The 20556-nt window shown below is 42.9% G+C and overlaps 1 protein-coding gene across 7 annotated transcripts in view; it reads left to right on the top strand.

Moving 5' to 3' along the window:
* RALGPS1 (Ral GEF with PH domain and SH3 binding motif 1) overlaps nucleotides 1-20556 on the top strand; it is a 226143-nt gene that overhangs the window by 191560 nt on the left and 14027 nt on the right. For 3 of the 7 annotated variants that reach the window (XM_061603531.1, XM_061603530.1, XM_061603532.1), the window contains 4 exons: nucleotides 15456-15582; nucleotides 16724-16875; nucleotides 18296-18347; nucleotides 19925-20005. In XM_061603531.1, coding sequence (XP_061459515.1) covers nucleotides 15456-15582; nucleotides 16724-16875; nucleotides 18296-18347; nucleotides 19925-20005 — 412 coding nt within the window. The remainder of the gene's footprint in view (nucleotides 1-15455; nucleotides 15583-16723; nucleotides 16876-18295; nucleotides 18348-19924; nucleotides 20006-20556) is intronic. The other 4 variants (XM_061603533.1, XM_061603534.1, XM_061603535.1 and 1 more) reach the window with 3 other exon arrangements.

Raw genomic sequence — 20556 nt, 5'->3', positions numbered from 1 at the left:
CACAGCGGGGCTTCGCTAGGTGACGGTGCAACCTTGGAACGGGAAGCTGGTTGGCAGCGAAGCATTTGAAGTGCGGGGCGGGGATTTCTGCACGGGTGGGGTTGGTGCGCGTGAAGGGTCCCTTCCCAATGGTTCAGGTGGGGAGCTTGCGGGCAGAACAGGACCTGCCTCGATGGGGGTGCTGGCTGAGGAAGTCTGCTGGCTGGCAGAGTCGCCCCCTCCTTCAACACCCCCAGGGGCCTTGTTCTCATCTGACTCCCCTTGCGCATGGGGTGCAACATTGTCCCTCCCTCCATGCTCCATCTCCCTCCATCCCCTGGGCTTGGGCTTGTCCAGATAGGCGTCATGGAACTCTCTCACCAAATCCAGCACATGGATGTCAACTGATTCCCACAAACGTTCCGTCTGATCATACCCCTCCCAGTGGATCAAGTATTGAACCCACCCTTGGCACTTCCGCGAGTCCAAAATCTGCTCCACTTCATATTCCTCTTGTCCATTCACAGCTATGGAGGGCGGAGGCACCTCTGGTATCCTGTGGGGATCAGGAGGATGCTCCAGGGTAAGCAGGGGGCAATGAAACACTGGATGTATCTTGAGGGAAGGAGGCAACCTCAGATGAAAAGCCACTGGACTGATCTGAGCCTCAACTTCAAAGGGACCCACCTTTCTGTCTTCCAGTTTATGGTATCACACCCGTGTAGGCAGATAACACGTGGACAGCCACACCCTGTCTCCCACACGGATTTCAGGCTCCTCCTGTTGATGTTGATCTGTAGCTCTCTTATAGTCCACCTTCGCCCTCTCTAACTGTTCCTTCAACAACTGCTGCATCGCCTGGAGCTCTTGCACAAAGTCCTCGGCTGCCGGAATGATGGGACTGATATGTGGGGCGGCAAAAGCTCAAGGGTGGTATCCCAGGTTGGCAAAGAACGGGGTCTGTTGCATGGTAGTGTGCACTGAATTGTTGTAAGCGAATTCTGCTAAGGGCAAAAAAGACACCCAGTTGTCTTGCTGGTAGTTGACATAACAACAGAGATATTGTTCCAACGTGGCATTCACTCTCTCAGTCTGACCGTCCGTTTGTGGGTGATGAGATGACAACAGTCTCCGTTCACTCTGCAGGATCTGCCACAAAGCGCGCCAAAACCAAGCCGTAAATTGAGGGCCCTGACCCGAAACTAAACTGTCTGGAAGACCGTGCAAACAGTAAACATTCTGCACATGCAGTTGAGCCGTCTCTCATGCGTTTGGAAGACTCGAGCACGGAATGAAATGAGCCATTTTAGTAAAAGCATCCACCACCATCAATACTGTCATTTTCCCCTGAGAGGAGGGGAGGTCAGTGACTCAGCACTAGAGCCTGGGTGGGCACCTGCTTAAGTAGGGAAGGTCTTTGCATGTAAACGATGGTTCCTCTGGAGTTCCACCCTCTGAAAGTCTCTCTTCTCGCGTGGGGTGAGCCTCCGACGGCCTATCTGACAGCCGGGGCTTCACTAGGTGATGGCATGACCTCAGGGAGCGGGAAGCTGGTTGGTGAGGAAGTGTTTGAAGTGCCGGGTGGGGATTCCTGCGCTGGTAGAGTTGGCGCACGTGAAGTGTCGCTTCCCAACAGTTCAGGCGGGGAGCTTGCAGGCAGGGCGGGACCCGCCTCGATCGGGGTGCTGGCCAAGGAAGTCTGTGGGCTGGCAGAGTCCCCTCCTCCTTCAACGCCCCCAGGGGCCTCGTCCTCATCTGACTCCTCTCCCTGATCTAACTCCCCTTGCGCATGGAGTGCAACAGTTTGAGCTTTATCATTTTGTCATCATAACCTTTCAGTATCACCTGTTGTGCTTGGGTTGGGTCCTCTCCTCTCCTCTATATTGACCTGTTTAGATGAATGCTGCCCACAGTGGCCTTTGAAAATGCTCCTATAGCTCCGTTCTCCCATTAGATTTTCCATCTGAGACTGACTGTAGCATGCAGTTTTGACAGGCTCACAACTGACTGATGGTTCTTATCCAGCTGGAAAGCTCTAATCTGCTGCCAGTAAGACAAGGAATGTCTTTGGCTTTTCATATGTGTGTGTGCTTTGAAATGAAATGGACTGCCTTCAAGTGGATTCCGACTTATGGCAACCATATGAATAGGGTTTTCATGGTAAGCGGTATTCGGGGGGGAGGGTTACCATTGCCTTCCTCTGAGGCTGAGAGGCAGTGACTGGCCCAAGGTCACCCTGTGAGCTTTGTGGCTGTGTGGGGATTCGAACCCTGGTCTCTCAGGTCGCAGTTCAACACCTTAACCACAACACCATACTGGTTCTCCTGTGTGTGTTTTAGTGCCCACTAAATGACCAGCATTTATACGACTATAAAAATGTTGTTAAACTGAATGAGGACTGAACATATAGGAAGATTAAATACATTCCTGAAGCAAGTTGTTTAAGTAGCGTTGCTTGTGCAGTGTCATACTGAGAACAGCTAATTAAACAGAAAAGATTCAGCTGTTGCCCAGCAACAAAGTCTTCAGTGTGGTCATACATTTTATAATTGCAACCTGAGCCGACACTTTTTGTTAAGGTGTTCCAAGATATTTCTGTTAGAAATCCCTATTTGTAGCTGTTCATAACTTTCCTCTAGTTCATGTGCCATGAGGCTTATCTCAATTACAACCAAAAATGAGGGGAGAGGGGAAAACGTTTGTTTTCTCACAGGTTTCTTTATTGCCTTCATTCTTTGGATTCTAGATTTGCAACGTGGTATGGTCAGTATGTCCCTTTTACATCAAGCATGTTGGCTTTTGCAGTCTCTGTGAAATTCTGCCCAGGGTCAGCCAAGTTTCAGTCCTCCAAAAGACAGCAGTTAGTACATGTTCAGTGGAGAGAGTTACTCAGAAAAAGTCCCATTTCTACTAAGTGTGACTGTTTTCAGCTTAGAGAAGGCCTCCCACTTGCAGCGGTTCCTCCAGTCCACCAGGGGCTACCTTATTATGAAAACTGTTTTCTGTATTCTTGCTCATTATATTGAAGGGGCATTCACAAAGCTAAGAAAAGACTAGATTGGCACACAGCCTAAATATCTGGCACTAAATTGAAAGTAGTTTGGCAGATTGAGTATCGACTAATTAATAGTGTGAGTGCCAATCAGGACTGCTTTGAGAGCCTATAGACTCATCAGTTTGGAAAAATGAAGGCTGCAGGGGAGAGAGGCACTAGCTTGCTGGAGGCTACAATGGGAGATTATTACCACAAACTGAAGAAAATATGACTGGTCACCATGCGGTAGGGAGAGACCACAAAGGAAAAGAAGCAAAGAGAGGTCAACAAGAGAGACCTTTTAGTGAAACATTGGGCTCATCTACACAGTGGTTTACTGTGTGTTTGGTGCTACTTATATCTCCTTTAAATTTGCATGTTCCCATGACATTACCAGCAAACAGAAGCTATTACACAGTTCCACCCACCCTCCGTAAATCCATACTAATCCATTCCACTAATAAAGGGGAGAAAAATATGTGTCAGCTTTGCTTCCCTCCTCCATGTAGGCATCTTTGCTTCATTGTTTTTAGGTGGGTGTGTCAGTCATTCCCCTCTTCATGCCCACTCCTCCCTTCTTTCATTTTGTTTCCTGTGGGCTGACAAGCAACTTCCGGCTGATCTCCTCTGTTCTGCTGGCCTTTTTTATGTTGCTGCAAATGGTGCCTTTATTTGCTAGATGGGGCTGGAGGACATTCCTGATTAGTTCAGTATTCATTAAAATGTATGTTCTCAATGAGAGCCAGTGTTGGGCTACAACATGGGAGCCCATGGTTTGCATCCCCACACGGCTGTGGGGATCATTGGGTGACCTTGGGTCAGTCACTGCCTCTCAGCCTCAGAGGAAGACAATGGTAAGCCACCTTTGAGTAGCGCTTACCACAGAAACCCTATGAACATCTTTTCCCCCTAATTTGTGCGCAAAAGCATAACACTGCTGAAACAAAGATTTGTATTTCAGCTGTATCCTGCCAACCATAGGCAGGGAAAACACAGATATTTGCACTTCCAGGTTTTTTAAAAAGGAACCTACTACAGCTGGTAGAATAGACTGAGCATGCTCTAGCAACCAGAGGGAGTGGAAATATATAATTAGAAGGCAAGGCCACAAGGAAACAGCAAGACTAATCCTTCCCAGAGGAACGCCTACTTGTGTGAATGGGGAAAACCTATTGGCAACTACTATTGAGCAGGAACTGCAGACTATGCAAATTAATAATGAAGGTAAAAGCAATGTATTTGCTGCAAAGAAATGTTCCCATGTAGATAAGCCCATTGTCTTGGGTCATGCAAATTTGCAAAGAAAGTCTGTGAAGGGTGACTTAATTTTGTTATTAGCTAGTTATTGAGAGTTTACTCTTTAAGAACTCTTCTGTTGAGTACCCGATTTGTGCTTCCAGCAAACTGTTCTGTTTCAGTTTGGTTGACCTGAGATGATTCTGCCTCACATCTTGATGTTGGGCTCAATGAGCTTTTGATCCTGTTCATTTCTAATTTATAACTCTTAACAGCATTATTCTATACATATTTATTTAGAAGAATGTCTCAGCAAGTTCAAAGGTGGCAGCCCTATACAAACGTACCTGGGAGTAAGTCCTATGCATTACACTGGGACTTTCCCACGAGCAAACTGCATGTCTAAACTTTTGTGCAACTTTCATTTATATGAGTGTGAGTTAAAACTTTTCAGACCCTCTATAGGTGATTGGGAATTTCATAGAATCTTCCTCTAAAGCAGTCCAAGTAATTATGACTTTAAAATGTTTTCCCACATTATAATCTGCTATATTTTACAGACATAATAAAATGTGCGAGTTGAGGTCACCTATAGAGGTCTTCTGTTGTGCTAATGAATTTAGTTACTATAATCCATTAAGGTGCGTGGCAGTGTCTTTGATTCCTTATCTGTTATGAGGTCTGTAGGTTGGTTGTCTGATGACTGTGGAATTAAGGACTCTGTTCCTACCCTGGTAACCATCCTTAGTACAAACCTGCTCCCACCCCACTAAAGATCCTTACATTGAAACATGGTTTTCTTGCAAAGTGTCCTGTGACTGCATGAAGCGAAATGAAAATAGCTTTATTCTTCAGCATTTTTGGCTTGGTATCTGCCTGTTTGCCAGCCAGCTTTCCAGTAATAAGACCAAATGGTGGACAAGGGATAAAATACTTCTAATAACAGAGTGCTTTTATACTGGTGGTTGGTACTCTGTTTCTGCTGTCACGTTTCATGCTAAATTCTAAATGCTATTAATAGAGTAAAGCTAGCCCCATACTACCATTTATGTGTAGTAAGTGGCTTTCCAATGCAGGGTTATAGCAACTACCTAAGTTTCTAGAAGTTACAGAACTCTCTTGCAGGCATTTTAAGTTCTTTAGTTCTGCCACAGAAACTTGAGAGCTGGGAAAGAATATCTATCTGGACATCATTTAAAATATTTCAACTGTTCACATTTTCCAATCAAGTGCCTATGATTTAAAAAAGCCATTTGTGTTCCTATAACGTAGACTAAAAGGTGTCCAACATGAACACCACAGCCAGCAGACGGATTGTTTTGGAACATGCGCTTCAATAATTGTTCCCAGAGAATGTTTTAACATAATACAGAGCAGAAATTGTGTAGGTTCCCAGCATCTAATAGCCCTTAAATACAGAAGAGTGTTAAAGAATTGTCCTCACTGCTAAACCTTCACCATTAAAATTCCAGCAGCTTTCCATGTTCCTCAGCAATGTACACTGATCGGATGCAAAATGACTTTGTGATTTTGCTTGGTGTATTTAAATACAATCAGTATCATTTTATGAAAACAGAAATATTAGTGGAGGTAATACATATATGGCTTCACACATATTGCTTTCTTACACAGAAATAATCTCAAAGATGAAGTTAAAACTGTTTCACGAGCTACATTTTTAAAATATTTATTTAGGTGCAAAAACATGGGTCAGGAAGCCAGCGTCAGCATCAGCTTCATAATCCACATCCTTGTGATTAAAATAAACATCCATACCACACTAAAAAAAATGTACACACTCTTTCTCCCCCTCCTTGCATCGTGATTATTTCACTCTAGGTAAAGCATTATCTGTGAATCATTCTTTAGTTTGGACTGTTGTTTGTTAGGTCTGCGCAGTGTTTGATCTGTGAACTTCCAAGACCATCTCTGGAGAGAATCGTGGAGAGATTGACCATTTTCTCCTATCAATACATAGAGTGTTTATTTGGGAGGGGAAGGGCTAGACCAAGCAGGTTCTGTTCTTTGCAAGGCTGCAGGCAGTGCTCCAGCCATAAATAGATCTTTTTGTTTCTTGGATTTCTTCAGGCTAAACTCCTGTGAAACCGCATCACTGTTGAGGCCCCATAATACTTCCCGACAAGAGAATTCTCGCTTCCATTACCCCACTGTGAATGCAGAAGGGAACTCCCTTAAGTCAGAGGAATTACATTACTGTAATGAGGTGGAAATTGGCCCAGTCATGCTCAGTTTGTCTGACCCTGGAAGGAGCTTGCAATGAACACATTTTGTTGGATCCAGAGTACATGCTAAGTAAGAGTTAAAAAGGGGGGGGAATCTGGAAAAAAAGAACAAGACACAAAGATATTTGTACGCCTTTGGCCAGTCAGGATACCACACTGGTGACGTAACCTGGATGGAACTTCCTTCATTTTGGATTCAAAGGAAAACATCATTTTCCACGTAAACAATTAGTCTGACATTTAGTTATGCCGTTTGTGTTAGATGTCGCCTTGGTAACTGGTAAATAGCTTTGTTCTGGATGTCTGAGTAGCCAATCATTTACTGCAAGCCAAAAGTGCCTAATTCTCTTGCATGTCCTTCATTTTGGCCTCATGCTTCTGATAGATTTATTTCTGGTAGTCATTAAAAAGAGAGTAAGATAACTTCCATTGTAAGCCTCTCCCTACCCCGGCCACCTCAACTGACAACAATATAAACATGTTGCCCTTTGTATTTCAGCATAGTTTCCTAATCCTCACAGATGCCAAAAACCCATTTGATTTACTTCTCTGTGTCTTGGGTTTTGGAATATTATTTATCTGCTCACAAATTTAGTGAGAAATTTTATTTGGCCTGCTTAATGCCCTAATGCAACTCTGTAATGGGAAAAACCACAAGGTGGAATTCTCCCTTCCCCATGCACAACTTTTAAAGATACAGAAGACCTCTTGGTTGCCAGGCCCGGCCTCCAAGAGGTCTTCTGTATCTTTAAAAGTTGTACAGGGAGAAGGGAGAATTCCACCTTGTGGTTTTTCCCATTACAGAGTTGCAAGAACACCTGCACTTGGCTGACTTTCTCTCCTCCTAAAGATACAGGATCAGTCTCAGGCCATGGAGTAATAAAGATTCATTTCATTTCATACATCCTTTTAAAAGGGGGGCTAGCAGCAATTAGGCCCTGCCAACTGAACCTTGCTTGTGTCCTTTTTTGTGATTCTCTGTGTCATATCCCTGTTACAGATTGATATTTTAAACAGTATCATATCCAGCTTTTCCCAACCTTTGGGTCTCCAGGTGTTGCTGGACTACAATTCCCATCATTCCTGACCATTGGCCATGCTGGCTGGGGTTGATGGGAGATCCAAAGGTTGGGAAAAGCTGTAGATGAAAAAGCTGGATGGACCAGGGACAGAGCTTCTTTGTAGAGCATAAGGCAATTGCTGCTCACATTGTCTCTGCTAATTTGGGGAAACAATAAGAGCATTCAGTGTCCTAAGCTAATTGTAAATTTAAACGCACTGCCTTCAAGTCGATTCTGACTTATGGTGGCCCTATGAATAGGTTTTCATGAGGCTGAGAGGCAGTGACAGGCCCAAGGTCACCCAGTCAGCTTCGTGGCTATGTGGGGATACGAACCCTAGTCTCCCAGGTCATAGTCAAACACCTTAACCACTACACCACACTGGCTCTCTGCTAAGCTAATTACACAGAGCTATTTGCCCACATGAAACTGTCTAGATAGCTAGAGGGAAAAGAATAGATTCCTTAGATGTGTCCCTGCATTCCTGGGTCAACAGACTTTTTCCCCCTTTATTTTTTAAAAAAGTTGACTGTTTTCACATTCCTGCTTTTTAGGTGATGGTTCAAAATTCTTCACAATTTATATTCATACATGCAATTAACAAACATGAATGTGAATGTTGTATAGTAAATAGAGAAGTGAGACACACCCACACAAGTGCTAGGCTGTATATAGCACCTCTTTTCTATGTAATTCCTGGCAGACCTTTAACTTTACAGTCTGGATAGTAGAGGGAGAACTTCAAAGTGTGGTCCTATTGTCATCCTTGCACTTTATAGCAGCAGGGCCACCACTATGGTTACTACGGGTGACATGAATGCAGGAGGAAGATGCTTCCCGTTCCCTTGCTCCACGTACTAGGTAGTGCGAGGCACACTGGTCAGAACATCCATTGTGCCATTGTCCAGTGAATTGTGTCCATGGTTAGTGGTGTTGCTGCTAGCATGGACAAGAAAATCCATCTCACCTTGCCTAAAATAGCAACGGCTCCCTTTCCTCTGCAGCTGGCGCACTCTGCTTGTAGCCTAGCCCACAGCCCAGCGTAGGTGGGTAGTCTGGAAAGGGGGAAATGGTTGACATTCCCACCCCATCCAGGTACTGCTGTCATGCCGAAGCTCAATTGCGACCAAACGGAAGAAGTAGCCTTTAAAGATAAATGGCACCATCCTCTTTTCTTTTAAACGAATGTGACAAATGAATTGCAATACTCATCTAGTAGTTGGCCAACTAAATGTACGCTTGTATGAACAGTGAGGCACTTCCTGATGTTTGTTAGGACCTTAAGAGATGAAGTTAGGATAACATGTTTAGGATGATATATTTAAAGTCAGGCAAAATAACAAACTGTGCTCCTTTTTGCCATTTTTTCCTTGGACAAAGTAAATTTTCCTATGAGAGCAAAACCATGAAGGGTATTGACACTGGGAAGGAAATGCCTTCTGTAAGCTAATGATGATTTATCTCTTTGGGAATTTATAATGAACTAGCTTGATTTTTTATTTTCAAAAAGTCATCCAGTTTTTTAAACGGTAGGTTTTTATTTATTTTTTATTTTAAATTAAGGATTTGAGAAGTGTCACACTTTTCAGATTTCTGCTTGTGAAGCAAAAGCTTCCTAGTTCACTTGCCAGCTGCTGCTTCCTCCACGTCCAGCTTGCGGCCTGCCTTGAGGCATCTGGTTGGCCACTGTGGGAAACCAGATGCTGTATTAGATGGCCTGAAGCAGCAGGGCTTTTCCTACGTCAGAGGTGCAGGAAGTGTTGGAAGCAGAGAAACTGTAAGCAAGCAAAGCGCAAACCACTCTCAGACCCCATATACAGGACTAGTGATGTACATTCTTCATTGGCTTTGTTTACACCTGAGGAGGAGTCAGTTTGAGGAGGGGGGTGTTGTAATTACCCCTAACAGAGTAGTAAGATTGCAAAGAAAATATGTATGAATTGTGGGCATTCTTCCTTGCAGGAAGATGAGCAACACATCAGTGCCGTTCACCTGTATATGTTACTGCTTCTTGACTATGCTCCCTGTGGAGATAAGACTGTCTTCATTGTTTTAGACAACAGCTTAAGGCACATCTTTTCACATAAGCACGGGGGTGAGGGGAGATCAGTGAATGAATATGGCCATTTTAGATGCTGCTGCTGAATTGTTTTGAACTGATTTACTGATTTAATGTGCTTTTCATGTTTAGATGAATTTTATTTTTATTATATATGTTTGGTGCACTGGGATCTTACAGGATGAGAGATGGTTCATACGTGTAAATAATCAAATTAAAATTAATGTCAATGCCCCAGTAATTAGACCCATTACAAATTACTGCTGCTGGTGAATAATCCACACAGGGCTTAACAATGGCAGTGATATATTACCAGTATTATTATAACGTACCCCTATCTGAAGGACCTTCTAGTCCGAGCGCCATCACTTCAGGGGGCAAGCCAGGGCATGGCGATTACCATCACCTGCTTAGAAGCCCATGACTTCGTCATCAACAAGGCCAAAAGCCATCTGCTACTGATGCAACGTCTACAACATCTGGGGGTGGTGACAGACACAGTGCAGGCCAATTTATTCCTGTTAGCGGACAGGATATCCGAGATTCAGGGTCAGCTTCTCACTTGTCTCCGCAGCAACCAGATCCTCCTGAGGGACTTAGCCAAGCTACAAGGCTCCATGATAGCAGCCATTGACTCAATCCCTGGGCACGTTTCCACTCCCGGGTGTTACAATGGCTTTTGCTGCCTTATCAGGACAAGATCAAACAGCGGTGGATAGGTTCTGTGTTAGTAACCAGAGAGGTGAGGAACTCTCTGTTGTGGTGGAGTCATCAGACCAATTTGCGGAAGGAGCTTGCACTCAGGAATCACTCAGCCACAGTCACAACCACAGATGCAAGCCTTGCAGGATGGAGGGATACATGCCTGACCCACTTCGCACAGGGGAAATGGCACGGACTGGAAAGAAAACAGTTAATCAACTGGCTGGAACTCAGGGCGACCAGGCTGGCACTCCAGCAGTTCCTATCCATTCTACCACAGGCCCACGTGTTGATCCAGACCAACAACGTCACAGCCAAGGAAAAGATATGGCACAAGCTAGATGTCAAGCACATTTTCAAAATATACTTTGACTGGACCAACCCCTTCCATAAGACAGAGTCTTTGTTTGTTTCGTTCAAGAAGGGGGCTCAGGGACGGAAGGTGTCCAGTTCTACCATTAGCAGGTGGGTCAGGGACCCTGGTGTATCAGACTAAAGCCAGAACCCCACCACAGGGCATTGCTGCTCATTCAATCAGAGCGCCCGCTGCCACGGCTGCACTCCACAGGGAGACACTGCTGGAAGAAATCTGCAAGGCAGCTATATGGGCACATCCATCCACCTTCATCAGGAACTATAAGGTAAATAAGTTCGCCTCCCCTTACGCAGCCTTTGGCAGGAGGGTTCTTCAAAGAGTAGTGGCCTAGGCCTGCATCCCCCCCCCCAAGGGATGTTAGATTCACTGCTTTGGTATATCCCATTCCTGTATGCTCCACTACCCCACTGACCAAGAACGGAAAGTTGGCCTTACCAAGGAGTGTCCTGGTCAGAGAGGAGTGGAGCATACAGTCCCATCCTGCAGGGGTGCCTAGGCCAAAGGGCGGGAAGGACCTCCTCTCTGAGGTGTCTAGGCAATTTGCATTCGCTCAGTAACCCGGATAGTGTAGGGAAGGCCTCCCATGACAACCTTCTCTACTGTCTGCTATTGTTCTGTGTTCTTTTACTGTCCACGGTTCATATATTTGGTTTGTTTTTTACAATATTTCGGTGAGCGGCCTCACCAGGTCAGCTATGATCACAGACTTTACCGGGCATTTAACAATACACTGAAACAAAGAAAACTATTATTTTGCAATTACCAGAGCTAAAGGCTTAACCCTTTTTACAATATACGTAGATTTTTTTATTGTTTGACAGATTCCTTATCTGATTTTCTTAAGTTTATGTTTTGTGTTTAGTTCTTAACCAGGCCCAGAGTTCTGGTTATATTAGCAATTAAGTAGGTAAATATCTAACCAAATTTCACACAGGCTATCTAGACCATTCCCCAATATAGTATCAATAACATTTTTATGTACCAACCCCTCAAAAAGCCTTCCTAAAATATGTCCTGCTTATTACTCAGACCCACCTATGAGATCTGTACCTCCCCTTTCAGTTGTTTTATCAGCATGAGATCTTTTAGCTCCTGTTTGTTTTAATAAGACAAAACTGATTGAATTAAAACCTTTCACTCCAGAGGCTTAATGTTCCAATAAAGGATTGCATAAGTTACAATTCGTTTATAGCACTTGAATGATTATTCATGGAAAAATTATGCAAAGGAAAAAAACAGTGAGATCCTTTGGGATATTAAGCTACGTGGTCAACTTTTCCGAATGTTCCTGCCACATCTTTCCAAACAGTCTTCATCAGCTTCTGCTGGGCCTTTTTTAAAGTTCTCCAATATGAATACTTGTAATACTGTTGTAACACCTTCTAAACATCATTTCTGTGAGCATGTCTGTATCATCTTGACAATGATGTGGAGATTAATGAAAGCCAAGCTTGCTTGTCTCTATGCCAAGTGATTGGAAAATCATGCTAGATGCCATTTTTTTCATTGGACGTATAGGAACGTTAATAGTAATGGTATGCATTAGAACTGGGTAGGGTGGGTGAACTAATAAGCAGCAGAGGTATTTAGTAGCCGATGATATCATTTATTGGGAATGAGCCAATCTCATATGTATTTAGAGGCTGAAGCTCTGTAAATAAGACCAGTTATTTGCTGTACTCCAAAAAGGAGCTACAGATGACTGTGAATACAGAGATTACACAATGCACTAAATTAGTTTATTTCTCAACTGAGAAATCTACTGCTGTGATTGAGCAACAGATTTTGGTCAACCCAAAACAGGGATAATATCCCATAAAGGACTGCAGAAAAATTGTTTTTTATTAACAAGGAAGGAGAACCAAAATGTTTCAGTGGGATTATGAGTAAAGCAACAAATTATACTGTCCAATTCCTTACACAATAGAAAGGATTTGACAGTGCAACTAGTTGTTTACTTTGAGTCAACATTGACTTTCCGTTGGTTTAGTCAACGGCTGATCTACACTGAAAACCTAAGAGATTTGATGTAGGTGCCACTGGAAGCTGTGTTTATATTGTCTGAGTTGTGTTGCTTTGAATAATGCAGTTGTGGGCTGCGCTTGTCCGTGTACAGCTGTGTTCTCCTCCATCCCTCTGCCTACTGCCATCAATTCAAGGTGTAAGATGGAGTGTATGGATTGCTGCACCAAAACAAAATGCTATGTTGGGGTTGCATGCAGGGATAACTAGCCGACGTTAGTTACCAGGTACTGGCCTCAAGACACTGTTGTGGAACCGGTATCGCTTTCAGTCATGTATTGGTGTCAATAAGGGTAAGCGGCTTTCTACATTTGTTTTTGTCTTGCTTTGGATTGTTTTCATTTTATCTATTCCAAATTGTATGGAATCAATGTAGCACTCAAACATTTAACTTTTTTATTTTATTTTTCTTTGTGTTCATGGAATAAAAAAAGGGGGAGCTGACCTGACCACTGCCTTCATTTGTAGAAAATTAGCAACATAACTGTCAAGTGGTCTGCATTTCATGTGGAGACAGACTGGTAACATAGACCCTAGATCACAGTAGCTCCTGACAGTCTCTTTCAGTCTTTCACGTCTGTTTATGCACAGGAGATGCTATAAAGAACACATTCAGATATGTACTCATCCATCTTATGTAAGAGAGAGGGATCAACTTGAGCTCTCTTCTCAGGCTTTGGTTGAGGAGATGTTCTCCTTTGTTAAAGTATAATTAGTAGAATCCAGGTGAAGGTTAACAGAAACCAAATCCTATTATTACAAAATGTGATCCCAGCACTCATCGTATTCAGGTCTCTCCATTTTATATTGGAGCCCCTGTTAGGCTTTTAGGGCAACGCAACAGCTCTCTTAACTGGCACACTGCCTCAGTCAAATCATGAAGACTGGCAAGAATGAAGTAGAACCTCCAGCGGCATCTATTGCACAAGGATCTTTGGTTTGCTTGTGGCTGATTCATTCTCAGAAGGGGAGGACTGGACTGATGGCAATTTGAGAAGAAGCAGTTAGTACACAAAAGTTTGCAAAAAGCAAAACAAAACACTGTCCAAAAAAGCATTTTCTCCTATAACAGCTTCTAGTGTGTGGTTCTGGTTACACCCCTGGACAAGAAATCAGCAGAGTGGCATTTTTTTTTAATGTTCTTGACCTTTTAATATAAGGTCTTCTCAGAAGCTACATAATGCAAAAGTTCCTCATCCTCCTTGAGTGCTAATCATCTTAACCACTTGATACAGCAGAGCAGACATGCAAAAAGCTCCTTCAGTCATGTGCATTTGTGTGCGATTGACAGACAAAGGCCCTATAAAACATGAGAAATGCCCGGAAGGTTTTATTCCCTCTCCCCCTACCCCTAGATCCGAAAGCTAGTGTGGCATCCTTCCTTCCAAAACAGGTCCTTTATTCTTCTGCTTATATTCCGTGCTAAATATAAATCCTATAGATGTGAAGGTTTGCTTCGTTTGCCTTCAACAAGTGGCACAGCTAAAGTCTAGGACTTGGAGACATGAAAAAAATGAAAAGTGTTTCTACTAGAAACCCATGCCTTCCTTCTATGTTTCTGTAACTCTAGGCTGGACTGGGCATGGGATATAAGCCCAAGATCTGGTCTAATATTCTACTTTCACCAGATGGCAACCTATTTTTTTAAAAAAAAAAAACTTTGTTTGCGTGCATGTGAAGGCTTTGGGAAGCCACAACCAATCCCATCTACTTAGCATGTGTAAACCTAGTGGTATAAGTGCATGTGATCTTTTTCTTATATAGGTGTGTTTTCCCTGCAGGATAGTCATCACACTTGAAGTAATCCTTACCCTCCTTCCCCCCAGGCAAACAATCCCAAAAAGAAACCTCATTGTGGGTTGGAAGTAGCTTTTTTTCACATCCCAAATCTCTTATAGCAAGCAGTCCTTTTGTGGAGCTTTTCAGCAGAGAAGCTGAAGTGCCAAAAAGATGTGGGAGCTCAATTCTCCATTCTTTGGACATTATTGCTATAGGTGCTGTTGTCTCAGCTGAGACAATCTTGTCCATATGGTAGCAATTCTCCAGCCACCTTTCACAGAGAGAGAAAATTGGATGCAGCCAATCTGAGGAAACCACTGAAGAATTTGCTAACTCTGTTCCATCTCTATTGCCTAGCGTATGTACTAACTAAAAATGTGTAGCTTGTTGGCACCAAGACCTTCTCAAAGCTCCAGAGTTGACATCTGTCTGGCTCTGATTTACATGAAACATCAGTGTGTTTCCCTTAGATACTCATGCTACAATTCAATACTAACAAACTGTTTACAGGCGAGTAGGGTTGCAAACCAAACTCGAAGCATATGTTTTTGTTAGACATTGAAGATTACACCCGAAGTATTGTTCTGGCTCTGCATGTTAGGCTTTTGGCAAGCCTGTCATAGAATAGCCAGAAAAAAAAATGTGTGGGGGCCTTTGTCATCAAAGTGCTGTGCAAGAATAGTTTTGAGACCAATTACTATTTTTGTTTAATTGAATAGAGCCTTAGTAGGAATGGATGGGTGTAACTCCAGTAGGCAAGCAGTGTTTGGGAAGGCACCTGCCATTTGAGATGAGTAACAATCCTCTTTAAGCAGTTGCCACCTTCCTTTCTTCCTTCCTCCCTCCTGCACGTAATTTCCATCTGTCTCTACAGGACCGTTTAGCTCTTCCAGGAACAAAGCAGCCAACCCTTAGCAATGTCTCCTCAGCTTCAGTTTAGCATTAATCGATGTCTATTTTGTAGGTCCGTCAGAGGTGTCAGCAGCTGTGAGGTTCAGCAGGAGACCAACCTGTCCTGATGCCTCGGTGGCAGCCAGCCTGCCCACTCCTCCTGTACCACGACACAGGAAGAGTCACAGCCTGGGAAACAAGTGGGTGCATCAGATCTTACAGTTTGTTCAGGCATCATTAAAACTTAACTTAGCAACTGAAAACTCATTGAAAGCAGGAATATTCTTCTCAGTGATCCCACTCCCCTTTTCTAGTCTCACAGGAGTGACATTCATTCCTACCTCAGAACCTCCTTGTCTGATCTTGTAAGTGCTGCAGTTTCTGCCTTTTCAGATAAGATTCTAGTGCCATTCTTACCCCCAACCTCTGTGGGTATCAGAGGTTTGTCCGGTTATCATCGGACGAAACCTCCATTTTTGTTTAGTGCCCATTTACAGGCAAAGAAAATTGTGCCTCTGCCTAACTTAGGCTTGCTGAAATAAGTTGGACTGAAAGATTTGGGAAATTTCAACACAATGGGAGGCATCACCTTTTTCAGATCCTGCTTTCTACTTAGTGTTAGAAATTGTTGGATTAAGGTAGACAAAAGACTTATTACTTGCCCAGCATCATGTCACTGAATTCGCTTGGATAGGCATTCAGGACTATTGAATCTCATGGTCTGCAGCACTCTAAAGGGAAAGGGAAAGGTGTCCCCGCACTTATAGTGCGAGTCGTTTCCGACTCTTAGGGTGACGTCTTGCGACATTTACTAGGCAGACCGTATATATGGGGTGGGATTGCCAGTTCCCTCCCTGGCCTTTCTTTACCCCCCAGCCTATGCCGGGTACTCATTTTATCGACCACGGGTGGATGGAAGGCTGAGTGGACCTCGACCCCTTTCACCGGAGATTCGACTTCCTCCTTCCGTTCGGCCGTGAGCAGAGCTCTGCCTGCGTTTCCGCCGCTTACCACTCTGCGCCACGGAGGGCAAAGCAACATTTGTAGAAACAACAGCGGGAGAACTTAAAAACTCCCAAGTCCCCATCTTTATTAAAGCAATAGCAGTTTAATGGCACAGGCTGCTCGAACCCACTTCTTATGTAGGTCATCAGGCAGCCTATTTCAGAGAGGAGCCTGTGAAAGGTCCCATTTAGCTACCTTCCACTTAAGGACTTGCCGACATGAATACATCATCATACAGTGAGATGATGTCCGTGTGGAAAAAAACAGGGAGTGAATGGATATTATCAGATTACATAAGAACGTTTTGCTTTTTTTCCCCCTTTTCCAATTTTCCAGTATGATGTGTCAGTTCAGTGTAGTTGAAAGTAAAAGCGCAACGTTCCCAACAGAGAAACCACGCCACCTGCTGGATGACAGTGTGCTAGAGTCCCACAGTCCTGTCAGAAACCACACATTAAACTCTGTTTTCACCAATGGTATTTCTATAGGTAAGTATTCAATGGTTCAAATGTAAGAGTATATGAAGCTCAGAGCAGCACATAGAAATGCAGAATCAGGAAAATAAAAATTAGGTTTAGGACGAAGAATAATTGATCATTTGGATAGAAAGAAATGCTGTAAACGTAGCAAAGATTCACTTTTTGCTTGCCTAGAAACCACACGACTGACCTTCTCTGTGGCTTGTCTCTGTCCTACTAAGAAGTAACTTAGGAGAATGTGGCAGTTAGGGCATAAGGAGTGCTCAGTCATATTGTTCTTTTTCTGTGAGTTGTGTCAGCACGTTTGTAAAATGAAATGTTACTGAAATTTCAAGTAAGTTTGATGTTTTCTTGCTATGAAGAGCACCATTTAGAAGTCAGGAGAGCACAAGCTACTTGTAGGAATCATCTTTATAGGAACTGGAAAGGTATTTTGCAAAACTTAGCATGAAGCTTAACTTCAGCTGCTGATAAAAGTATTATCAAGCGTTAGGAAAGAAACCGCTATTTTGAGAGGAGCTTAATGGCCAACACCATGCCAGTATAAATTTTACTAGAGTAGTCCTGTAGCACCCAAAAAGACAAGCTCCTCTGATTTAAAGGTTGAGAGAAACTCTGATTTAGAGGCTGGTGTACTGTGGCATGAGCTTCCATTTGCAAGAACCTGCTTCATTGGATGCATGATGCACGGTGCTTATCACTTAATAACCTGAATGTGGGGAAGTGCCATCATCATATATCACCTGATCAGCCATCACAGGTCATTGTCGTGTTACACAGTTCTCTTGTGGTGAAACCAAACTGGAGGGTAATTTAGCTTTCTGGGAGTTGGGCATCATCTGTCTCTGTAGTAGCGGCTGCTTTACTGAGCTCCTGAACAAAATAAAATCCAAACCACCAAGCTGAGGAAGGAAAATGGATGTAATTGTTATCCTTGCAGCTTTAAATTGCCTTTGAGTAAACGTAATGGGGAATGATTAGTTTTAAAAACTCTGGTTGAATAATTGAGAGCACGAGTAGAAATAGGGCATCAAACTGATTTGTGGCACCAAACTGTCACCTGCTTCATGTTATCTGTTTTGTGCCTTGATTAAAGGAAAATCAGTCATCCCTTTGTTGTCTACCCTTTGTCTTTGGCTGGTATGATTATGTTCAAACACTGACATAGCAGCGGTAACCAGAAGGTACTATTTACAATGTGCAGATAATAAAAACTGAAGAACGAAAGTATTATATACAGCAAAAAAACCTGCAATACTAACATTGGTCAGGGTAACATCTCCCCTAGGATGCACGGGAGCAATTTCTTATTTTGCTTTTTACTCTGGACGCTTAAGTCTGGCTTCTGTACTCTGGAAGTTTCCTAAGTGGCGTGGACTATTTCAGCATCTACTTTTTCTTGACCTGTCTGTGTCATTTTGTTTTGTAGGAAGCAGTGAAAGCTCAGAATTTAGTGAGGAACCTTCTTCAGGGCTTGAAAGGTGAGTGTCCTCTTTGCCAATGAATGGTGACCTTGAATTGATGGTATAAGATGGTAGTTGCATTGCAATTTATGTCATCATTACAATTAACTTCCAGGTTTCAATTACATAAATAATCTTTCATTGCTACTTTTAAGTAATTAATCAGGTAATGGAGAGTAATGGTTAAAAAAAATGCCATAAAAACAGCCATTGTGAGGTTTAAAATGAGATTGGATGTCAGCTCAAGTTGCTCCAAATATTCACTGTGTGAATGTCTGCATGCGTGTCCTACATTTTGTGCTGCTTAAACTTACATTTATGTCTTTGTTACTGATATTGTAAAATTGATCCTTTTGCTTTACCAGATGTGGCATTTGGCTGAAGAGTTCTTCAGAGGGTTTTAGGGTCTTAAAGTGTGTTCTTTCTCTGGAGCCCCACCCTAAGTGTCCTTAAGGTTCTAAAGGATGAAGAATGCCCCTACCTTTAACAGGGAAAACAGGATTCCCTGCTTTTTTGGTGCATATTAGCAGAATAATTGGAATACCCTTGTACGATGATATCTCACACCAAGTATGCTGTATCAGTCAAAAGGAAATTAGAGCAGGTTCTGCCACTGGATCTTAGGTGTACAACTGTATGAAGATCGTGGAAGCCATTTGATCAGTCATGATGACAGCATACCTCTTGAATTCAAACTTCAAAGTATCCTGTTTTGTTCCTGAAAAGCGACATACCTCATTCACCTAATCTAACATGTACAATTTCATTTCCAAGCTTTAGTTAAGCAGTCAAAGTTTTTACCGCAATAACTAAGTTGGAGGTGGGAGGCACAGGGCTAAGCTTCAGGGCTCATAGAATAAGTCTGTCCTCCCAAATAGATTGCTTCATCTGTTCTTCAAACCCTGTCCTTTTGCGGGAAGACCATTACATTACACCAGAGCATTACATGAAATAACAATTCAACCAATGGTCCCAGTAGTAATAATGTTCTCACAAAGAGGTCCCAAGACTTTAGCCCACTTAAGAGCAACCACATCTGATCTCCTCCTCAATCTTAGATATTTTGGAGCTTGCTAATTTTATTCAGTAGTGCTGAAAACATATCCTGCCCTGGTTCATTACTGCCTCATATGTTCCACAGTCAATTTCTGGCTCTTCAAACAGGTTCTGAACATTTAGTGCTATTCTTCTGATAGTGCCTTAATGATTTTATTTCTAAAGATTCTTCTCAGTTCTGCATTGTGATATGATTGGACAAACGTTGCTTTCCTCAAAGCTCTCTTATTCCCATTCAGAACATCTATAAAACTCAGAAGTCAGTGAGACAGAAGCAGCATCACAAAGATCTTCGTTCCTTTCAAACACCCAATTCTTGCCCCATGTTCTTTTGCTCACTATTACTTGTTTTGTTCATAGGTGTTTAAAATTAGCATTATTTACTGGGCATTCAACCCTTCATGAAACATACCTCTCAGTTATTGAGACCATCAAATACAGTATGTGTGTCCCATGTTACCTTGTATGTTTTGTTTTGTCAGATGTTACCACAGTTTCTGTACTATAAGAAAAGAACTTACATGTAAATTTATAAACAGGGGTCGGTTGTACGCCACGCTGGGGCCCAACTGGCGGGTACCAATTCGGAATTCTCCCAGAAGTCGCAGCTGTGTCTACAGGTACAATTAGGTGGTTGGTCTGTGTCCCTCAACTATGGTGTTAATTCTTACCTTCAACTTTTGTTTTCCTCTTGCTAATTAAGAGAGCTTATTTTCAACAGCATTGCCATTTCTCCCTTCAATCTGTGCAAAGACTTTCCTTCCATTCCATTCTCATAAGAGTTGTCAGAGATAAGAAGACTGTTTAAATGTCTATACATATGCTTTGCACCTGCACACCACAGAAGCATGGCTATGTTCATATGCCACACTGCATATAAACATGCTTTATTTAAGCGCTGACTCTTCTTGCATATCATACTGAGAAATGCAGGGTAATTAAGGGCACAGCCCCCAAGTTAAACACTTCTAAGCCCCATTGATTTCCGTGGAAGGGTTTAAGGATGCACAACTTGGAGTCTAATTATTAGTCTAGAAGTAGCCGAAGCAAACCCAGGATAGACTGATGAGAACCTTGGCTGGGAGCTCACTAAGAGCCCCACCTAAGAACAGTGTGTAATGACACTGCAGTGCTTTACCTGCCCCATTGGAATGATTAGGACTTACCTTTC

Source organism: Rhineura floridana, chromosome 20 (genome assembly GCF_030035675.1).
Source record: "Rhineura floridana isolate rRhiFlo1 chromosome 20, rRhiFlo1.hap2, whole genome shotgun sequence".
Lineage (NCBI taxonomy): Eukaryota > Metazoa > Chordata > Lepidosauria > Squamata > Rhineuridae > Rhineura > Rhineura floridana.
The sequence above is the reverse complement of the archived record's forward strand: the minus strand, read 5'-3'. Positions and strand labels throughout refer to the sequence as shown.